We start from the raw sequence: 21,497 nt of genomic DNA, 5'->3' as shown, positions 1-21,497 counted from the left end.
AATTCCCCCCCCCCCCCGCAAACGATTACAAACGGATATTATAATACTTGCTTCATAACACATCTTGACTTAATCAAAACATTCTGACAAGGGCAAATCGTAAAGAGCAAATCTTTAACATTAGGAAATGGTATTTTTTGAGGAAAAATTCCTGAAAAACCCAGTGTATTTGATAGCGGTGAGAAATGAAGTCCTCGCAATACGGTGGCGGGGGGGTGGGGGGGGGCCAGATGTAGGCACCCAGCTGTTTATGTCACAACCCGCTGAAGGCGCCACGCGCCGGTTGCTATGGAGGCCGCCCTTTCTCATTCCACCACCTGGTGCTTGACGCCTTCCAGGGTTCGGTGACCTGCCCGGCAGGCAGCAGACAGAGCAATGCCACGGGAGAGCTGCTGGAGGGAGCTGTGGGATCCCGGTGCACCGTGAGCCCCGGGCCCGGCACCATTTCGGGCCCATGAGCCCGGCGGCACTCCGTCCGCCACGCCCCTCCCGGCCTCCGCAGGGAAGGCAACTGCGGCCAGACAAGCGCGAGGCCGGCGAGGGCCACCTCTCCTCTATCAACACGCGCCGGGAAAGTGCTCCATCAGCCGTGAGGCTCCGGAGATCCCAAGTGAGCATCTATCAAGCGGCGGGGTAGGCAGCCGCGCGAAAGAGTGGGTTGCGGTGGGGAGCCAGACGACTGTGTTGGCCAGGGACGTGGGGTAAAGGTGGGCAAAGGGAGCCAAAAAGGAGGGGAAAGGGAGACGAGAAGCGAAGTAAAGAGGTAGGGGCGGAGCCGGGTCCGCGTCCAGGAGCCGGGTACTGGCCTGGCCTCCTGCGGGAGGCCTGGGGGCGGGCTGCGGCCTCCCTTCCCAGGCCAGAAGGGCGGCGCCGCGCATGCTCCAAACCTCTGTAGAAACGAAAGTGAAGCCAATCGCTGCTTTCTCCACCGCTGCCTCCCGCCTGGCACTGCCTTCCCGTCCCGCCCCAATGGGAGGAGCAGCCCTGGGGACCGACCCTCGTCCGGCGCGTGCGGCCGTAGCGTCTCGCCGTTCGGCCCCGCCCCGCCCGGTCCCCGCCCCCCCTGGCGCGAGCCGCTTCCTGACGAGGTTCCCCTCCCCCTCCGGGTTCGCGCAGGGAGTCGGGCCTCGGGCCGCCACCGCCACCGCCACCGCCACCTCGGCGGCTACCGCCGCCTTGATTCCCCACCCCGCCATGGCCGAGGATCTCTCCGCGGCCACTTCCTACACCGAAGATGATTTCTACTGCCCCGTCTGTCAGGAGGTGCTCAAAACGCCGGTGCGGACCGCGGCCTGTCAGCACGTGTGAGTAGATGCCCCCTCTCCCGACCGGAGCCGGGTGGTCGTTTAGGCCCCGCATTCTGCCCGGGACCTTTTGCCGCGGCCTGGGGGTACCCGAGCCCGCCGCGGCCCTGCCGGAGCGCTGCTCTGCGCAGAGGGCACGTTCCCTATCCGTTAGAGCCCGGGACCGCCCTCCCCCCGAGCTCGGGGCCCGCTTCCTGCGCCCGGCCCCTCAGCCCGAGCTCCCGGTCCCCGGGTGTCCCTCGTTTTTGCGTCCCCAGGGCAGTGCCCAGGCCCTTCCCTGTGGCGTCTTCAGGTCCCGGAGGCCCCTCTCTCTTCCAGGCCCGGGTGGAATCTCAGGGAACGTGGAGCCTTTTTGTTTCCTAGCAACCTGAATGAAGGCTGGGTGTCGAGTGTCAAAACCCGCTGAGGTGCCTGCACGGGCCCGCTTGCTCCACTCCTGTGACCTGCCCTGCTTTAAAGTTTCCCCTTCTTTTCAGAATCTTAGTCCATCCTTTCCAGATCCAAGGGCTCTTATCTAACTTACCTTTCAATCCTGCTTCACAGACCACCCTTGAGAGTATTTTGTTTCGTTTAAAATTCAGTACATGTTAGAAAGATCTAGAATGGGTTTTCTACTCATGTTAGAACTGACAGGATTTCCGGGTATTGAAGTGATAATTTTCCTTTGTTTTATACACTTCTGCTTATTACTTGGTTACTACAAGGGTGGAGAAGAGAAAGGAAGACAGACTGTTGTTAGGAATCAATTGAAAATAAGGCAGTAACTCCAGGGGTGAGGGAGACCACAGAGGGGTTAGGTGGTGTTCTGCGGTTTGATTTGGCATGTTTATAGGAAGAGCTTCAATAATTTTATAGACTGCTGGAGTGTCAAGGTTGGAAGGAGCCCATCTTGTAAAGGTATATAGCACTTGTGATAAACCTGGCTGCTGATTGGGGTCCCTGGGGAACTTTTTAAGTAAACATACCAATTCCCAGGCTCCATTCCAAACTTACAAAAGAATTTCTGGCAGGTGAATTTCTGGCTTGAAAATCTTTATTTCAAAAGAATACACGTAGGCTTGAAAGTTCTGTGTGCTCATAAATAGCTGAGAAGAATCAAACGAGGTTCTAAATGTATTTCTTGATTCTACTTTTTTTGGGGGGGAGGAAGTTTCTATAATTTTGTAAAGAGCTGATTGAATTTGGGGTTAATCAGAAATTTCATTATAATTGTTTCTTGATACCTACTTTTCTCTGATCCCCAATCTTTACTGTCTGCCTAATTCCAAAAGCATGTAGCTTTTCATTATAGAAGTTATGCCAGTTATGTTTTTGTTGTTTAAGGGAGATGAATGACATTCTTTTATTATTTGGTGCAACAAATGGGTTGATTGTTAGAAATATATTTTGAGATGTCTAGGGCACAGTGTATGCTTTTTAGCCTTTAATCTGTCAGTATTCATTATCATAACTTGATGCCTTTCCTGTGCTTGTGCTGGTAGTGGGTGGAAGGAAGGGACCTGAAGGAGGGCAAAGTGAGAGGAAGTAAATTTTTTCTGGACAAAATCATTTTAGTTACTCTTTGGGTCATTGACCTCATAGATCATAGAACTCACTGTAATCTCTAGCTCCCCTCAAAATTCCAAGCAGTTTGCTTTAGTCCATTTCCCTTGGGGGGCATTTAAAGTCAGACTAATTTGGCTTGACCTCAAGGCTATGGAAAAGAGAGTGGAGTTGATTGTTAAGGACTTTCCTCAGATCAACTCATTGGGTTTGGATGTGACCAGACTATATATGGAAAGGGAATGAAATATAGAGCAGATTGTTGATAAGAGGAATGGATGCTGTTCTATCACCTTCCCGTATTTCTTTCTTTTGCCCCTCCCTCCAACCTACACAGTGCTCCAGGTTCTGGTTGGACAATGAATTAAAGAAGGCAGAAGGGGAAAAAGTTTTATTTGGGAAGGGCTGATTATGGTGGAACAGGGTCTTAATTGACTGGAAGAAGTTTGGTGGGGAAATAAATAGAATCTGTTTTAAACAACCTAGTTTAAAATGTCATTTGCTCTTCCCTTTTCACAAAGGACAAACCTGTGCCTTTAACAAATTTATAGTTAGCTACAAAGTCAATTTTTGATTCATGGGTGGTGAGAAATGGGGTGATATATGGGCTTTGGGTCACTATGGCACTGGGTCTATTAGGAAATAAAAAGTTTTCATTATCATTTCCACAACAGCAAAGGATTTGCCCACTATTCTAGTCAAAGGAACAAGTTCATTGTTGTTAGAGTAACTTCACCAAATATGAATTCCCATTTAATCACCATTCATTCCTTTAAGCAGCAGTTGTTGGATGCTTTCTGTATGTCAGGTACAGAGAATACAAAGTGCTCTTTCCCTGGAGACTGTTAATACCATATTTCCCTGAAAACAAGACATAGCTGGACCATTAGCGCTAATGCGTCCTTTGGAGCAAAAATTAATATAAGACCTGGTATAATATAATATAATTTAGTATCAGACCGGGTCTTATTAATTTTTGCTCCAAAAGATGCATTGGAGCTGATGGTCCAACTACGTCTTATTTTTGGGGAAATACGGTAGTCTAATGGAGAAGACCTATACATGAATGTGATTGATATGAGATTTAGATAGAAAATTTTATGTGAGCATTGAGAGTAGGTATCTAAATCAGCTTATGAATATAGGAGAGATTTCCTGGATAAAATAATACTTTAGGTCACAATTGGTATTCAGGGTTTGTTGGGTAATACCCGGATTAGGTTTATAGCATATGCAGAGGCAAGGAGGGGTTACAGAGGATGACTGTATCTAGACTACAAAGTTTGACTGGAGCCAAAGGATGAGTGTAGTGGAGATGAACACAGCAATATTGGCAGGAACTTACTGTGTAAGCCAAAACTTTTTCCTGGAAGCCATAGAGACCAATTCAGTAATTTTTGGCAAGGGAGCAGCATGGTCACATTTCAATTTTAGAAAGTTTACTTTAGCAGTAGGGTCCAGTTTGTTGGTGGTAAGACTAGTGAAGAGGTCAATTATTTGCTGTGTAAGAAGAGAGAAATGATTAGAACCTGAACCAAGGTAATGATTGTGGTACTGGAGAGAAGAGATTTCTCACATTTTAAGGATATCATGTGAGATATGATGATTGTATGTCCAGTAGTTAGGTATGTGTATGTAAATCTAGAATACATGGAGCTAAAGCTGTGAGTATGGATGTAGCCACAAAAAGAGGTATAGAAATTGAAAGATAGCAGAGGGCCTAGATTGGACAAAATGCTGGAGAATACGTTTTTAAATACAGAATGAAGAAAAGTGCAGCCAGAAAAGGAATGGACAGGATAGGAAGAAAACCAGGACGAATTGTGACAGTAGAAACAGAAAAATTTTAAGGGAACAGTAGTTAGCAGTGTCAGATGCTTAGGTCAGATGTTATATTTTGAAAAACATGTAAAGATGAATTAGGAATATTAAAGTTGAGCAGGTATTCAAACTAAGCTTTTAGAAGAAGATACGGGCTGGCATAGTAATAAGGTGTATTTATCTCTTTTGGTTTTTTCTTTTGTAATCTTCAAAGGCTCTTTGAACCAAACCTCCTTTCTTCCTCTTTCTGAATGGTCAAGGAAATAAGTAACTCAAGTAGTTGTTAGAAGTAAGCTCCATTACAATGCAAATTACATACAATAACAAGTACAAATTGGTGCCTTGCCAGACTCTTAAAAATGGAAATCTAATCTGTTTTCTTTTGGGCATCTCTGTAAGGAGGCATCTTTTAAAATAAGCTAATACAAATCATCTTCCTCTGCTCATTAAGCACAGATTTGTGTGATTCTCTATTAACCTGCTTGGGATTATCCAGTCCCTGGATTTCAGTTTATATTTCTTACAATTTTAACAATTTTATTGGTATCTTGTTGTTTGAGCATCTGTACTTTTAAAATTTCTTCTTTCTACAAATTTGTTATAATTCTGAAAGCCAGGCTTATATGGTTTCTTGCCGATTTAGTAAATGGCTGCTCCAGATCATCTTTTTCTGTAAGGTTTTTAAGACTTTACTCAAATCCTTTTGACAAAGTTATTTATAAAATGGTATAATTAAAAAATGCTATGCTATTTGATTATGTAACAAACTTAATTTGAAGTCCTCAAGACCAACTTAAGATGTGATTTTTTTTTAAGTTTAAGTTATTTTGAGGAATGGTTTTGACTATAGACTATGAAGATAAAAGATGCCAGATTTTAAATTAATTAATACTAAAATGGGAGCACGATGGATGGGAATGTTGTTTTTTTCTCTCAATGTCTGTCGATCAGCCTTTTGTTAGGAGAATGGGTAAGAACAGAAATTCATCTAGCATCTGCTAGTTTAAAGTTGAGAGAAACTTAAACATAACCTTTTAAGTTGTTTCAGGGTAATGCATTATCCTAAAGGAGGATACAGGATCCTTTGATGCCTGAAAATAGTTTTAGTAATCTTGCCCTGCACCTTTTTTTTTCCTTCCCCTTTCTAAATTGTTTTGAAATAAGCTGTCTAGCAGACTGAAATGGTCCAGCCAAAGGGAGATGAGGAATAAGTTTTATATCTGAGGACACGTGTTTGGTCCTGCAAAGGAAGGAACATAGAGTTAGAAATAGAGGACATGAATAACATTCCTTTATACCTCTTATCACAGTTTATAATCAACATTTTTGGAATCAGATGATTTGACAAATGTCATTCTCACATGTTAGACTAAGCTCTATACAGGCAGTAACCCAGATGTACTTTAACTTATCTGAGCATACTATGAGCATTTAGTATTGAGTAAAGGAATGAATGAGTTTATATTGGGAGACCACAGCTTCGTGAAGTCGTTTAATTCCTTTTATCCTGTTTTGTCCATAAAACGTGTAGAGACATAGTTACCTATTTCACAGGGTTATTGCAAAGAACAAATGAAGTAATGTTTGTGAATAATATTGTGTATGTGTTTTACAGTTTTAAAAAATCCATAAAAATATAAAATTATGTAATTAATTTAATAGCTATAGCATCTGACACAAAAAGCTAGATTTGAAAATTTTTAAAAATTTTTTTGACATACAGCATTGGCACGTGTTGCTCATAAATCTACAGATCAACTGTGGTTTGACTGACGTAGGCTGTCTCCTCTGGGCTTGGTTCCAGGCTGCAGGTTGCTTTCAGTCCTGCTCTACATGTCTGTCATTCTTTTGGAGTCAGTAAACCACCTAGGGCATGGTTTTCTCATGCAGAAATGTAAGAGGCAAGCCCAAGTGAGCAAGCATGTGAGTATTTCTAGCCTCTGCCTTTCATAGTCCATTGACCGAAGCAAGTCACATGGCCATGGTTAACAGCGATGGGGAAGGGAAGTATGCAACTCTTATGTTGGGGAGTGAATCCTCACTGAACAAAATTCAAACTAAGTGACTTCACACAGTCTTCCTAATTTGTACCTTGGTTATGGTGTCTGGCAGTCTCAGTGTAATCGTCCTCCTTTATCAGTAGGGGATACATTCCCCCACAGTGGATGCTTGTAATCGCAGATAGTACCTAACTATATATGCTGTTTTTTTCTTATATATACATATTGATGATAAAATTTAATTTGTAAATTAGGTACAGTGAGAGATTAACAACAATAATAATAAAATAGAACAATTATAACAGTATACTATAATAAAAGGTATGTGAATTGCTTTGGGGCCATTAGTAAGTAAAATAAGGGTTACTTGAACACAAGCACTGCAATACTGGTGGTCGATCTGGTCATTGAGATGGCTAGATGGTGAGCATATACACAAAAAGATAGATTATCATTGTGAATAGAAAGGAATCTTTCAACTTTTTTGGTCCAGATATTTAATACCGAAGGAAGTATTGTGAATGAAGAATATTGTAATTCACAATTTTAAAGGTATAAAGAGAATAATATGACTATCTCCCACAATCACTATTACCTTACGTATTCTTTCAGAGATGATGTATATAGACAAAGTTGTATATAAACAAGTTTTTTCTTGTTTTTCATACAAGGAACAATATACTCTATGCATTCTTTTGTACCTTGTAATTTCATGTTACTATCTTGGAGGTAATTTTATATCAGTACATAAATAAAGGACCTTCTTTTTCTTTTTTTTTTGGTTGCAGAGTTTTCATTCATTCATTCAACCAGTATTGCCTGTTTGTTATGTATCTTGCAGGACATTTGGTCCTGTCCAAAACGTCCATGGAGTCGTCTATGCCATCCTATCTACCTAACCCCATGTACCATTACCAGCTAGGCTGTAGAGGTAAGAAGGGTTATTATCGGCAATACAGTTACAATACAGTTATTGGACCAATAAAACATAGTATTTTTTATGTATTAATCCTGTAAACCAAAAGTATGAGTAAATGTTAATGGGCTCACCATGAACGTATTTTTGGCAGGACCAAATATCAAGGACCATTTGGCATGGACCAAATATGCTCATAGACATTTTTGATAGGACCAGATTTCAAGGACCTTTTGACATGAACCTAATGTCTCCCTCCATGGATGTTTTGGACAGGACCAAATGTCTGCTAATCATTATGTGCTAATACTATTGTAGATACTAGGACTGTAGCATTTAGCAAACCATATAAAAATCTCTGACCTCATGGAACGTATTTGGTGTTCTAGTATTCCATTGTTTGATGTATCATTATTTAACCAATTTCATATTGATGAACATTCAGTTTGTTTCTAATTTTTTGCTGTTATGAATAATGCCTCAGTGATTAAACTTGTATAAATACCATTTCACATGTGTTTTTCCTGCAGTATAAATTCTCACAAGTTGAATTGCTGAGTCAAAGGGTAATATACAGGGAATTTGTCAGCTTTGTCAAACAAAGATGATTACAGCTTTATAGAGTGTTTTGTACATGGAATGGTTTTTTTTTTTGAGGACTATGGATTATGTCTTTGGGTTAAGAGATTTAATAGTTTTTGGATTAGATTAAGATAAATTGGTATTCATTGCTTTAACAAATATTACTGAATGCCTATTAGGTGCCCAGCTGTGTTACAGTGCTGGACATAAAGTGATTAAGAGATAGATATGATCCCTGCTCTCTTGGAGTAGTGTTGGTGAGACATAGTTTAATTCAAATATATACTCAGATAACTGTGCAATTACAAACTCTTAGGTTCTGAGAGAGTTTAAGAAGGGGACCAAATCTAGGGTGGGTTGATGGTGGATGAATAGGTAGTCAAAGACTCCAGGAAGTGATACTGTTGCTTAGATTTCAGTGATATGTAAGTGTTAATTTGTAGAGGGTTGTGTTTGTGTATAGAATATTCTGGGTGAGAGGGAACTTCTGGACAAAGATCCTGCGGTAGAGGGAACATGTAGGGAATTGTATTTTAATGGAGAAACATCTTTTAGCCTTAAGCCTCTTAAGATTTCTTAACTTTGTATTTTTTAAGCCTTAGTTTCCTCATTTATAAATAATAAACTTTTAAAACATTTCTTTTTGTAAGAATTCAAAATAATGAATGTAAAGTTTCTGGAACCATTCCTAGCACATATTAAGTACTCAATAAATAGTAACTGCTCTTTTTATAAATGTCATGTTACTTTCCACAAAATTGAACTAACTTACAAAATGCCATTAGTACTATACTAGAGTCTGTATTCAATCATCTTTGCCAACTTTTTTCAAAACAATTTTTTGCTAGTTTAATACAACTTCTAATGGTGTCTAGAAGTCACTTTAAAATCGAATATTTCTTTAGTTGCTAGTAAGCTGTGTGCATTTTTCCATATTGAATTTTTATATACTAATTTTTAATTTTACTATTCAGAATGTGCTCTGGGTACATTTGTGATCTTTTTTTTTTTTTAAATTTTATTAGTTTCAGGTGCACAAGACAAAACAATACTTAGACGTTTATCATTTATATCCAGCACACTGTGTGATTCCCCCCTCCCCCCATCCACTATCCCTCTGACATCGCACAGGGCCATTACATTTACACTGTCTCTATTCCTAATGCTGTACTCTGCTTCCTGTAACCATATACATATATATATATATATATATATATACATATATATATACACACATATATATATATAAAATTATAGTTGGCATTCATTATTGTTTGTGATAATTTTTATGGCTATGTTTTAATCGTAATCTATTATAATTTATTACTTACACTTATTTTACATTACTTTCCTATTCGGTTACTTTCTTTTTGTATATTACATCTTACATGGTCAGATTTGAGATAATTTGATTCCCTTATCTAAAGTTATAATGTTAATTCACTTTTTTCCTATTTGTTGAATCTTTAAAAAAAAATGGTCCGTTTTTTTTGGACTCACCTGGAATTTACTGGGATATATGATGTATGCCTTTGGATCTTAATTTTCCATTTTTATTCAGTTTGCTTCAAAATTTCTTAGAGGACATTCCTTTTGCATTGTTTTAAGAATCTTATTAGTATATTTGAATTCTTAAAGTAATTTGACTGTTTGGGGATTCTTGACTTTCATTAATTATTTTTGCTGTTTTAGCACAGTAAATGATTCATTTTTTGAGTATATGGTATATATACACACATACCTGCAACAAATGCTTGCTTGCACATGATGGTATAAGTCCCATCAGGGTAGGGATTTTTGTCACTTTTGTTCCATTTTATACCTAGTGTCTGTTATGTAGTCAGTACTTAACACATTCTGATCAAGTGAATATGCATTGTAATATATGGACATAATGTTTAAAAATCTGGTGGGGTAGGTTTATCACTTTTGCTCTTTTTAAAATAAATTTTTTTAAAGTTAAACTTTTTATTTTGAGATCATTGTAGATTTACAGGTAGTTATAAGAAATAATACAGAAATCATGTGTACCCTGACCCAGTTTCTTCCAATGACAAATGTATAAATATAACCAGAATATCGACAGAGTAAAGATCTAGAACGTTACTGTCATACTGTCACTACACAGATCCCTCATGTAATCTTTTTATAGCTATGCCTACTTCCCCCCCCCCCCCCCCTCCTTAACCCTTGGCAAGCATTAATGTTTTTTATTTCTATAATTTTGTCATTTCAAGAATCATATATTGTACAACTCTGTAAATATAGTAAAAACCATTTAATTATATACTTTAAATGGGTGAATTGTATGGTATGTGAATTATATCTCAACAGAGCTGTTACCAAGAAAAAAAGAATTATGTAATGTTACATCAATGGAATCAATATTATATAACCTTTGGGATTTCTTTTTCACTCAGCATAATTTTCTGCAGATTCAGGTTGTTTGTTGTATCAATTGTTAGTTCCTTGTATTGCGTAGTATGCATCTGTACATGGTCAGGATATACCACATGGTGTGGATGTGTCACATTTTGAAAAGCCATTCACCCACTGGAGGACAATTGGAATAGCTAGTTTTTGACCATTACAAATAAAACTGCTACGAATATTTACCGTGTTTCCCCGAAAATAAGACCTAGCCAGACAATCAGCTCTAATGCATCTTTTGGAGCAAAAATTAATGTAAGACCCAGTCTTATTTTCCTGTACTACAAGACTGGGTATGATATGATATGATATATGATATGATACCGGGTTTTATTTTACTATAAGACCAGGTATAATATAATATAATATAATATAATATAATATAATATAATATATAATACAGTATAATACAATGTAATTCAATATAATATAATTAATATAAATATAAATATACTGGGTCTTATATTAATTTTTGCTCCAAAAGACGCATTAGAGCTGGTTGTCTGGTTAGGTCTTATTTTCGGGGAAACACGGTATATATAGGTTTTTTGCCTTTGTTTCTCTGGAATAAATGCCCAAGAATGCAATTGTGTCATATGGTAATTGCATGTTTTCTCTTTTAAGAAAATGCCAGACTTTTTTCCAGTGTCTTTACCATTTTCCATTCTCACCAGCAGTGTATGAGTGATCCAGTTTCTTTGCACCCTTACCAGAATTTTGTGTTGTGATTAGTTAAAAATTTTAACTATTTCAGTAGATGTGTAGTGATACCTAGTGATTTTAATTTGTATTTTCCTAATGACTAATGATGTTGAACATCTTTATGTGTGCTTATTTGCTATTTGTATATCTTCTTAGGTAAAACATATTTTATTTGGATTGGTTGCTTTCTAACTGTTGAACTTTGAGACTATATATTCCAGATACTAGCCCTTTGTTAGATATGTGATTTACAAATACTCTTTTCCAGTATGTGGTTTTGCAGATTAAAAGTTTTTAATTTTTATTAAGTCTGTCTACTTTATCAGTTTTTGCTTTTATGGAGCTCTGTATTGTGAATATTTCCTCATATATATTTTCCTAAACATTTTATAGTTTAATGTTTTACATTTAACTCTGTATTAGTTTCTTAGGGCTGCTGTAACAAATTACCACAAACTTGGTGACTTAAAACAACAGAAATTTATTTTCTCACAGTTCTGGAGGCCAGAAATCTGAAATCAGTTTGTTGGCAGGGTCTCCTGAGGCCCTGGGGGCCACCCACTCCAGTCTCTGCTTCCATTTTCACATGGCTCTGTGTCAAATCTCCCTTTGCGGCTCTTATAAAGACACTGGTGACGGCACTTCAGACCCACCTGGATAATCCCAGTTTATTTCTTCATCTTCAAATCCCTCTCTTTAATCAGATGTATTACAATATAAGGTGATACTCACTTGTTCTTGGGACTAGGAAGTGTTACTCGTATGTCTTTGGATGGCTGTTACTCAGTTTACTATAGTTCATGATCCGTTTTGAGTTAATTTTTAATCTTTTAATTTTTTTATATGAGGTGGCACTTAGATTTTCATTTTTTTGCCTATGTATGTCCAATTGCTCTAGCATCATTTATTAAAAACTGTCTTTCCTCCATTATATTGCTGTTGTATCTTTGTTAATCACGTGTGCTTTTTAAGATATATTCTTGCCAATCGTCTTTAAGAAGTTTCAGTATCTATTTAATAAAGCCCTATTTTGCATTTATTAGTTTATATTTATTTCAACTAGAAATCCTTGTTTCTTCCTTTATGTCTTCACATTTTGAATAAATATAAAGTCCTAAGTTAATTTTAAACCTGATTACTTTTTTATTTTCTTATATGAGTGTTTTTCATTGTTTCTGGCAATATCAGTAGTCTATAGTACTGTAATTAGTATTTGGAGAGTTTTTATTACACAGTCTGTTCAATTAATTTGTTACACATAAGTTTTGGGGTTAATTTAGGCTTTTATAACAAAACTGTTATCTACAGTGATATTTATTTCTTGCTCTTTTATATTTTATGCCTTAAAATTTTTTTATACCCATTGCCAATATTTTGGAAAGTAAGTACTAAATAGAAATTATTGTATTTGTTTCGATTTTTCAGTAAAAATTCATTCAACATTTACTAATATGCCAGGCAACAAGAAAAAAGGTGTGTCCCTCAAGGAGCACAGTCAATAATAAACAGTAATTTTCCACTAAATAAATCCTTTTCTTTTAAGAAAGTGTTTAAAAGCTCTTTAAAAGACTGATTTATAGTTTAACTAACAGTAATGTAAATTAACCATATTGTGTAACTTAGAGTATGCCATATTATCCCTTTTGGTCATATTTTTAACATATTTTAGACGTGGTGTTGAACTTTTGAAATTTCTTTAATGGCACTCTTTAAAATAGTTGGTAACAATATTAAAAAAATTGTAAATGAACTTACGTGTAGTTTATTTTGAAGTATGTTGTCTATGTGTTCTGATATAAAGTGAAATTACATATAGAAAAATTATTTTAAAGGACAGTTGTGTTTGATTTGCTAAGATTTGATTTAAGATTTTAAAAAACATAAGCTATTTCACACCCTTTCTGTTATACCATTGTGCTTGATTTAGGACTTTTGGGTGTATGCTTATAAGTAAAATTTTGAATCTGTAAATTTTTTTCTGGCTGGGCTTGTGATTTTTTTTTTTATTAAAAGCTTAAGTAGCTCATAAATAGAACTATTTGGATAATGGACTACATACTTGGATATATTTTAGAACAGTGGCGCTGTATTTGGAATTTTGAAAACTATTTATCTTTGTAGTGAGTTATTTTTTTATGAATTAGGTAAGGTTTTGAATTTTTTTCTTTCTCATTTACATTCTTTATTCTTTAAAAACAATTACATGTTTCTTGGGTTATTTTGGAAATACTTCTTAGATTTTGTTATTACATATTATAATTAAGATCTCAATTTCCTGCCTGGTTTAAGTACTATGTAAGTATATTTTTAAATGAATACATTATTAATTTAAAAATGTAGTATTTTACGTTATAAAGGCAACACATTTTAATGTAAAAAAAAAAAAATTAAAACTGTAGGAAAGGGTAAGTTCCCCCTTCATGTTCCTGTTCCCTTTGCAAGAGGTGTAACCCTTATTATGGAGTTGGCAGATTTTCTTCCAACCCTCCTTTTCATGCACTTATAAACATACAGTTATTTTAAGAAGTATATTTAGGATCATATAATACACATTACACAACATCTTTTTTCACTCAGTGAACTCTCCTAATTTACCTTGTCCTTATGTCTCCTTAATTTTATATCTATTCCGTCCTTCCTTTAGTTTACTTTTTCTTTTGAGAATTTTAATAGAGAAAAGCATAAAGAATAAAGAAATTGATGTCCATGTCTGTCACTCAGAGTTAACTATTAACATTTAAAATATTTTAATTAAAACATTTAAAAAGTGTATAGTACATTCACGTGGTTCAAAAAGCAAACAGTACAAACAGGTATAAAATGAAAAGTTTCCTTATTCCTGTGGTCACTCCCTGCATCCTCTTCTGCCCCACAATTCCTTGGTATACATCATTATTGATTTCTTTGGTATCCTTTCAGACATTTTTATGGGTGTATATGTAAGCAGGTATTAATATACATCCTTTCCCCTCCCCTTTTTTTACACAAATGGTAATATGCTGTACATATTGAAAAGTGTTAATATTTTATTTGCTTGCAATATTTACCCCAGGGAATATAAAACATAAATAAAGGTAAACCTTTTTTTTTTTTAAACAATTATTATAATGAGTAGTGTGTGTTTTTTTCAGGCTAAATTTAAACTTTAAACATGAATACATCTATAACCAATATACAGTGTTATATTGGGTGTGTACATTTGAGCATTATACCCCAACCCTGTTTTTTCCATAATCCCTGTGGTTTGTAATGGATGGTTTTGCATCGATTTTTAGGAATCATGTCTTGTATTATAGCAGAACTGCGTCTTTCAGAGTGTCTGAAAATGCTAACCTTACTGAATCCTTATATTTCTGTGTCATCCAAAAGAAAGCTAGTATAGCAATATTTATATCAGACAAAATTGAGATACCATTACAAGGGAGGGAGATATTTCATATGACTAAAAGGAACATCATGAACTTTCATGCACCTGTCAACATAACTTTATACAAATGAAAACTGACAGAATTATAGGGAGGAGTTGGCAGACCCTCAGTCATCATGGGATATTTAAATTTACCTCTTTAAAAGGCACTGATTTTTCACTGAAGATTACATAATGGAGAAGACCCTCAAAATAGAAATAGAATCGCGATGTTCAACTATTAAATCACATTCACTGATTAAAGGAGAAAAGCACATGATCATTTAAATAGATGCTGAAAGCATTTGATGGAATTCAGCCTTTTATAAAATGTCATAGCTTATAAGGAATAGGATGGAATTTTCTTTTATCCTAATTAAGAATAGCTTTCCTCAAATCTGTAGCAAATATACTGAGTAGTAAACCATACGTGCTTTTCTAGTCAGGAACTAGACAAGGATATTTCCCTCACCTCTACCATTTAATATTATATTTCAGGTTTTAGGCAATTCTGTGAGAAAAGATGATGAAGTAAGATATACAAAGATGGAAAAGAAAGAGATAAAATTATCATAATTTGTAGATGATAAAACTACATACAAAACCTAAGAGAAATAACTGACAAACGGTTAGAACTAATAGAGTGCAGAGAGGTTTCTGGATACAAGATCAACAGACAAAAATCAGTAATTTTTTTACCAGTGATAATCAGAGAAAAAATTTTTAACTGAAGAAAGACCCTATTTATAACAGCAATAAAAAAGTAGTGTATAAGTATTTAGAATTTAGAGTATTAGAATAAATCCAAAAATGGAAAAGGCTTCTATAAGGAAAATTAAAAAGCTATTGAAAAGCATAAGAGATCTGAATAAGTGGAGAGACATGACATGTTTTTAGAGAGGAAGATTCAATAAAATTAAAATGCCGGCTCTTTCCCCATATAATTCTTAAAATGCTAACGCAATTGCAATAAAATTCAACATGATATTTTAGAACTTGAAAGACTGATTAAAAATTCTAATGAGTTAATAACCATGAATAACTTAAGAAAATTTAGAAAAAGTAGAACATAGTGATAGAACCAACCCTACCAGATATCATGACATATTACGATGTTATAGTAATTAAAATAGTATGGTATTTGTTCAGCAGTAGGTAAATGATCAGTAGAAAATATTAGAGGCACCAGAAATCGTCCCACACATATATTAAAAATTTTATCTTTGATAGATAGGACATTACAAATCGGGAAAAAAGGTGGCTTGTTCAGTAGAATAGTATTTGGGTAATGGCTTTGCATATGGAATATCTACTGTATACTATACATAAAAATATTAAGTGGATTAAGAAGTTTGATGAACAAAACTTTTTAGATAGAAATGCAGGGGAATATCTCTGAATTTGAGATGGGGAAGGCTTAAAACTACAAAAGCACGGACTGTAATTTTAGGAAAAAGTGATACATTTAGATTTACATTAAAAATTTTAAGTTTACCGTGTGAAAAGATCACAAACAAGGAAGGTTAAAGACAAGTGATAGACTGAATAGTGATACACTCTTGTTCTGTAACAGATTATATCAGAACAGATTGGTTTATATGTGCACGTTGATGTTTTGGTCTGTCAGCAAATGGCAGATGAAGCAAATTATATTAAAACTCAGCTGAATAACAAGCCACAGAATTATACAGAGGGTGCTAAAAAAATGTATACACATTTTAAGAAAGGAAAAAGCTATTAAAATTGTAATACATTATATATTGATAACAAAAGAGGAATACAAGTCACGTTTGATTTCTGCAATCACAAGAGGTGCTCAAAGTGGTTACCATCAGCGTCCAGACACTTCTGATTATGGCGAACTACTGCTTGAGCAACGTTGACCAAAGTGTCCACTTGCATATATATATTTTGGAACCCCCGGCATATATACTATTATACAAAATGCTCAGCTTACATTCTTCTTGGCTCACTTTGGTATGAGCTCTCTCTTGGAATAGCTATTGCATGGTTATTCTTTTGTGCATTTTACATTTCCAAAATTTACCAGCTTCAACTTGTAGTCCTTATAACCCCATGACCCCTTTCTAAAATTTTAGAGTCAAGTGTTTATTAGGAACTTAAATGTCTTTTTAAATGTGTTAGTATTTTTATTACGATTGTTTGGATTTTTGTTAACAGTGCTCTGGTGATAGGAATGCACAGGTTGTCTACCACAACCATTTGTTCACCCACAAGCCCTATAAGTTTTAGTGTGCAGTTTTGCAGAATGCAGAATTTTTCAGTATTGCCTAAAATGCCTAAAATGCAAAAAACAAATGATTTAGTATTCAGATGATGAAATGCTAGGCTGTAAATCATTTTCCCTCAGAACTTTGGATACATCATTCTATTGTTTTGTCATCTGTTTGTTATTACTTTATGATTTTGATGCTGATCTGATTTCTCTTTTCTTAGTAAGTCATCTATTATTTTATTCCCCCTCTGGAAGTTAAAGTTGAAAAATCATTATTTAAAAATTTCCTGGAATCTATGTGGGTGTGGATCTTTTAAAAATCATACTGGTTATTGCCTCATTCTGCAGACATATTTTTTTAGCTCTGGTTTCTAACAATTCTTTTTTAATTTTTTTTATTTTAAGCCCTGATTACATGGTAATTTAGCTATTATAACAGTTTTAACATATTTACGCTTGTTTTTACTCTGTAACATGTTTACCCTTGTTTTTACTCCTAGTTAATTTTTTTCATTTAAGTATATGTAACAGAAAAGTGCCCCTTCATAAATGTCCAGCTCAATGAATTTTTTACCAAACCAACCATACCAGTATATTCAGCACTCATATCAAATAACAGAAAGTTATCAGCACTTCAGAAACTTCTCTCAGTCTTCCTTCTCCAAGGAGTGTATCCCACCTCTTCCAGGGTACCACTATCCTGACTTTTAACCATACAGTTTTACCTTCAGTTTGTATTATTTTATAAATGTAGAAGCATGCAGTTTGTATTCTTCTGCCTCTGGCTTCTTTAGCTCAACATTATGTACACCCATATTCATTCTCATTATAGTATACTGTAGTTTTCATTTTGTGAATATGCCACAATTTGTTTATTCATTCTTCTGCCCTCAACTACAGCAGGAGGGCACACATGGGACACACCTGGAGCATCTGGCTCAGGTGACCAGGGAGATTGGGCCACTGGGCACCACAGGACACCTACTACATCCGGCCATTCTACTAACACTGAGAGACATAGCAGCCATACCTAATACATAGAAACAAACATAGGGAGGCAGCCGAAATGGGTAGACAAAGAAACATCCCAAATAAAAGAACAGAACAAAGCCACAGAAAAAGAACTAAAGAAAAGGAGACAACAATCTACCAGATGCAGAGTTCAAAACACTGGTTATAAGGATGTTCAAGAAACTCAGGGAAAACAACAAAGAAGTAGGAAACATAAAAATGGAGTTAGAAAACATAAGAAAGAACCAGTCAGATACAAAGAATACAATAACTGAAATGAGGACTACATTAGAGGAAATAAACAGAAAATTAGATGAAGTAGAGGATCAAATCAGCAATTTATAAGGTAAGTAGCATAAAACACCCAATCAAAACAGCAAAAAGAAAAAAGAACTCCCTCCCCCCCAAAAAAAATGAGGATAGTTTAAAGGACAACATCAAGTGTACCAACATTCGCATCATAGAGGTAACCAGAGGAAGAGAGAGAGCAAGGAACTGAAAACCTATTTGAAGAAATAATGATGGAAAACTTCCGTGGTGAAGGAAATAGACACACAAGCTCAGGAAGCACAGAGTCCTAAACAAGATGAACCCAAAAAGACTCACACCAAGACATATCATAATTAAAATGGCAAAGGTTAAAGACAGAGAATCTTAAAAACAGCAAGAGAAATGCAATTAACTACAAGGGAGCTCCTCTAAGACTATCAGCTGATTTCTCAACAGAAACTTTGTGGGCCAGAAGGGATTGGCATGAAATATTCAAAGTGATGAAAAGCAAGGACCTACAACAAGATTACCTAGCAAAGTATCATTTAGAATCCAACGAAGGGCAGATAAAGAGTTTCCCAGACAAGAAAAAGCTAAAGGAATTCATTACCACTAAATCAGTATTACAAGAAATGTTAGAGGGACTTCTTTAATATGAAAAAAAAAAGAAAAATATGCATAATAAAATGGCAATAACTACATATCTATCAACAATTATGTTCAATGTAAATGGATTAAATGCTCCAATCAAAAGATACAGTGGCTGAATGGATAAGAAAGTACGACCGTTTCATATGCTGCCTACAAGAGACTCACTTCAGATCAAAAGACACATGGACAGAAAGAGGAAAAAGATATTTCATGAAAATGGAAACAAAAAATGCTGGGGTAGCAAAACTTATTAGACAAAATAGACTTTAAAACGAAGGCTATAACGAGACAGAAGGACCCAGTAATCCCAGTTCTGGGTATTTATTGGAAGAAACCCAAAACACTACTTCGAGGAGATGTGTGCATTCATATGTTCATTGTAGCATGATTTACCATGGCCAAGATGTGGAGGCAGCCTGCGTGTCCGTCAGTGGATGAATGGATAAAGAGGAGGTTAGTGCATACATACAATGGAATATTGCTGAGCCATGGAAGGGAATGGATTCTTGCCATCTGTGGCAGCATGGATGGACTTGGAGGATATTTGCTGAGTGTAGTGCGTCAGACAGAGAAAGACAGATGCAATGTGATTTCATTTATATGTGGAATCTAAAGAACAAAACAAATGAACAAATAAAACAGAAACAAACTTAGATGCAGAGAACATTTTGATGGTTGCTAGATGAGAGGGGCGTTGGGGGATAAAAAGGCAAAAGGGATTAAGAAGTGAAAATTGGTTGTTACAAAGTCATGGGATGTAAGATACAGCATAAGGGATATAGTCTATATTGTAATAACTATAGGTGTCAGATGGGTACTAGATATATGGGATGATAATGGGAGGGAGTTTGGGGGGCAGGGTGAAAAAGGTGAAGGGATTAAGAAGTACAAATTGGTAGTTACAAAATAGTCGTGGGGATGTGAAGTAAAGCACAGGGAATATAGTCAATATGGTAAGAACTAGGTATAGTACCAGGTGGGTACTAGAGTAGTCAGGGGGAATCACTTCTTAAATTATATAAATGCCTAACCAGTATGCTTTATACCTGAAATTAATATAAAATAGTATTGAATGTCAACTGTAATTGAAAAATTAAGAAGGGGAGGAAAAGGTGATGGGGAATAAGAGGTTCAAATTTCCAGGTATAAAACAAATGAGTCATGGAGATGTCATGTACAGCATGGGGAATATAGTCAAGAATATTGTGATACCATGGTACAGTGTCAGATGGTTGCTGGACTTATAGTGATCACTTCTTTGGGTATATAAATGTTGAGTAACTATGGTGTGCACCTGAAATTAATATAACATTGTATGTTAGCTATATTTTAATAAACATCTTTTAAAATGTTGGCTTTAGATGTTTAGAGCTGGAATGGTTCTTAAATATTTCTCAAATTATGTTCCATTTTACACTGTGGTGGGAAATTCATATTTCCTGACTGCATAAGTTTAGGCAACACGTATGTTTTTCTTAGCAGAGAAACCTTATTAACTTTGTTTATCCTAGAATTTTCCAAATCAGTTTGTGTGCTGTTCTGTAGTAGACCTGTGGAACATATTCATATCCTGTGGAACATCTTGAAGTACATCACTTTGAGACAAAAGCCGATATAGTACATTCTTTCATTTTATAAGGGGAGGAAATGGAGATTTAGTTTGGTGTTAAGTGTTTCCTGAGATCACACAGCTGCTAAATGACACAGTTAGGATAAGATCCCGTCATTCCTTTGTACCCTGCCTCCTCTGATAATGTTCTGTAATATTAATATTGACTTTTTATATATTCTGTTAAAAAATGTAAAGCTGACTTGAATGTAGTTTCTTTTATTTTTCCATCTAGTCCTGTTATTATTCTTACACTCTGAAAAATACACATATAGTTTTTAAAATTCAGAGATTTATGTACATGTGAATAGCCTAATTCATTTAGCATGAATACATATCCGTAACTGCTTATTTGTGTTTAATGAAAAGACTGCTTTTTTTCTGTAGTTAACACGTCACAAATGTTTGGTTAGTTTCTGTAGAAAATGTTTCCTGACTGCAATGAGAGAAAGCGGAATACATTGTCCCCTCTGTCGTGGAAATGTGACTAGAAGAGAGAGAGCATGTCCTGAACGGGCCTTAGACCTTGAAAATATCATGAGGAAGTTTTCTGGTAGCTGCAGATGCTGTGCAAAACAGGTAGAGTAAAGGTGACATAGCTCTTCTTTGAAAGTCAAATGTTTACTCTGAAAATCCTGTCTGAAATTTCTTGGTGCTGTTTTAAAGAAAAAAGTTATTTAGGTTGGAAATTGGATAGAAAATGACAAAAAAATCTGTGGCTATAGATCTAGATAATAAACTTATTGAGAACAGACACTGAAAGGTACAGTCTCTGAATTCACCATAATATTTAGCATGGTTTTTTCTCAAAGTAATCATTTATTACCTACTAAATGAACTAAATAAGCAAACCGGCATTTAACTCATACCCCATTCTGGTACAAATTCAACCCTTAAATATTTTTTCTGATGGTGATATTGCACTTTTGCTCATAGAAATGGGCTAAATGGATTTATGTAGTCAAGGAACTCACTGGTTGCCCTCTTTACTTGTTTATTAATGTGTTTATCTAAGAA

The 21,497-nt window shown here is 36.0% G+C and overlaps 1 protein-coding gene across 2 annotated transcripts in view; it reads left to right on the top strand.

The window, feature by feature from the left end:
• Positions 1–287: 287 nt before the first annotated feature.
• The window catches only part of RNF138 (ring finger protein 138), a 34,809-nt gene continuing 13,599 nt past the window's right edge, over positions 288–21,497 (top strand). The window contains exons 1-3 of one of the 2 annotated variants that reach the window (XM_019714083.2): positions 288–610; positions 1,117–1,304; positions 20,894–21,059. In XM_019714083.2, the coding sequence (XP_019569642.2) occupies positions 455–610; positions 1,117–1,304; positions 20,894–21,059 (510 nt within the window). In that variant the 5' untranslated portion in view covers positions 288–454. Of the gene's footprint in view, positions 634–1,116; positions 1,305–20,893; positions 21,060–21,497 lie in introns of both variants that reach the window. The other variant, XM_019714084.2, reaches the window with a different exon arrangement.

The sequence above is a fragment of the Rhinolophus sinicus genome, linkage group LG09 (genome assembly GCF_036562045.2).
Source record: "Rhinolophus sinicus isolate RSC01 linkage group LG09, ASM3656204v1, whole genome shotgun sequence".
NCBI classification, from domain to species: Eukaryota; Metazoa; Chordata; class Mammalia; order Chiroptera; family Rhinolophidae; genus Rhinolophus; species Rhinolophus sinicus.
This window is presented reverse-complemented; position numbering and strand designations above follow the sequence as displayed.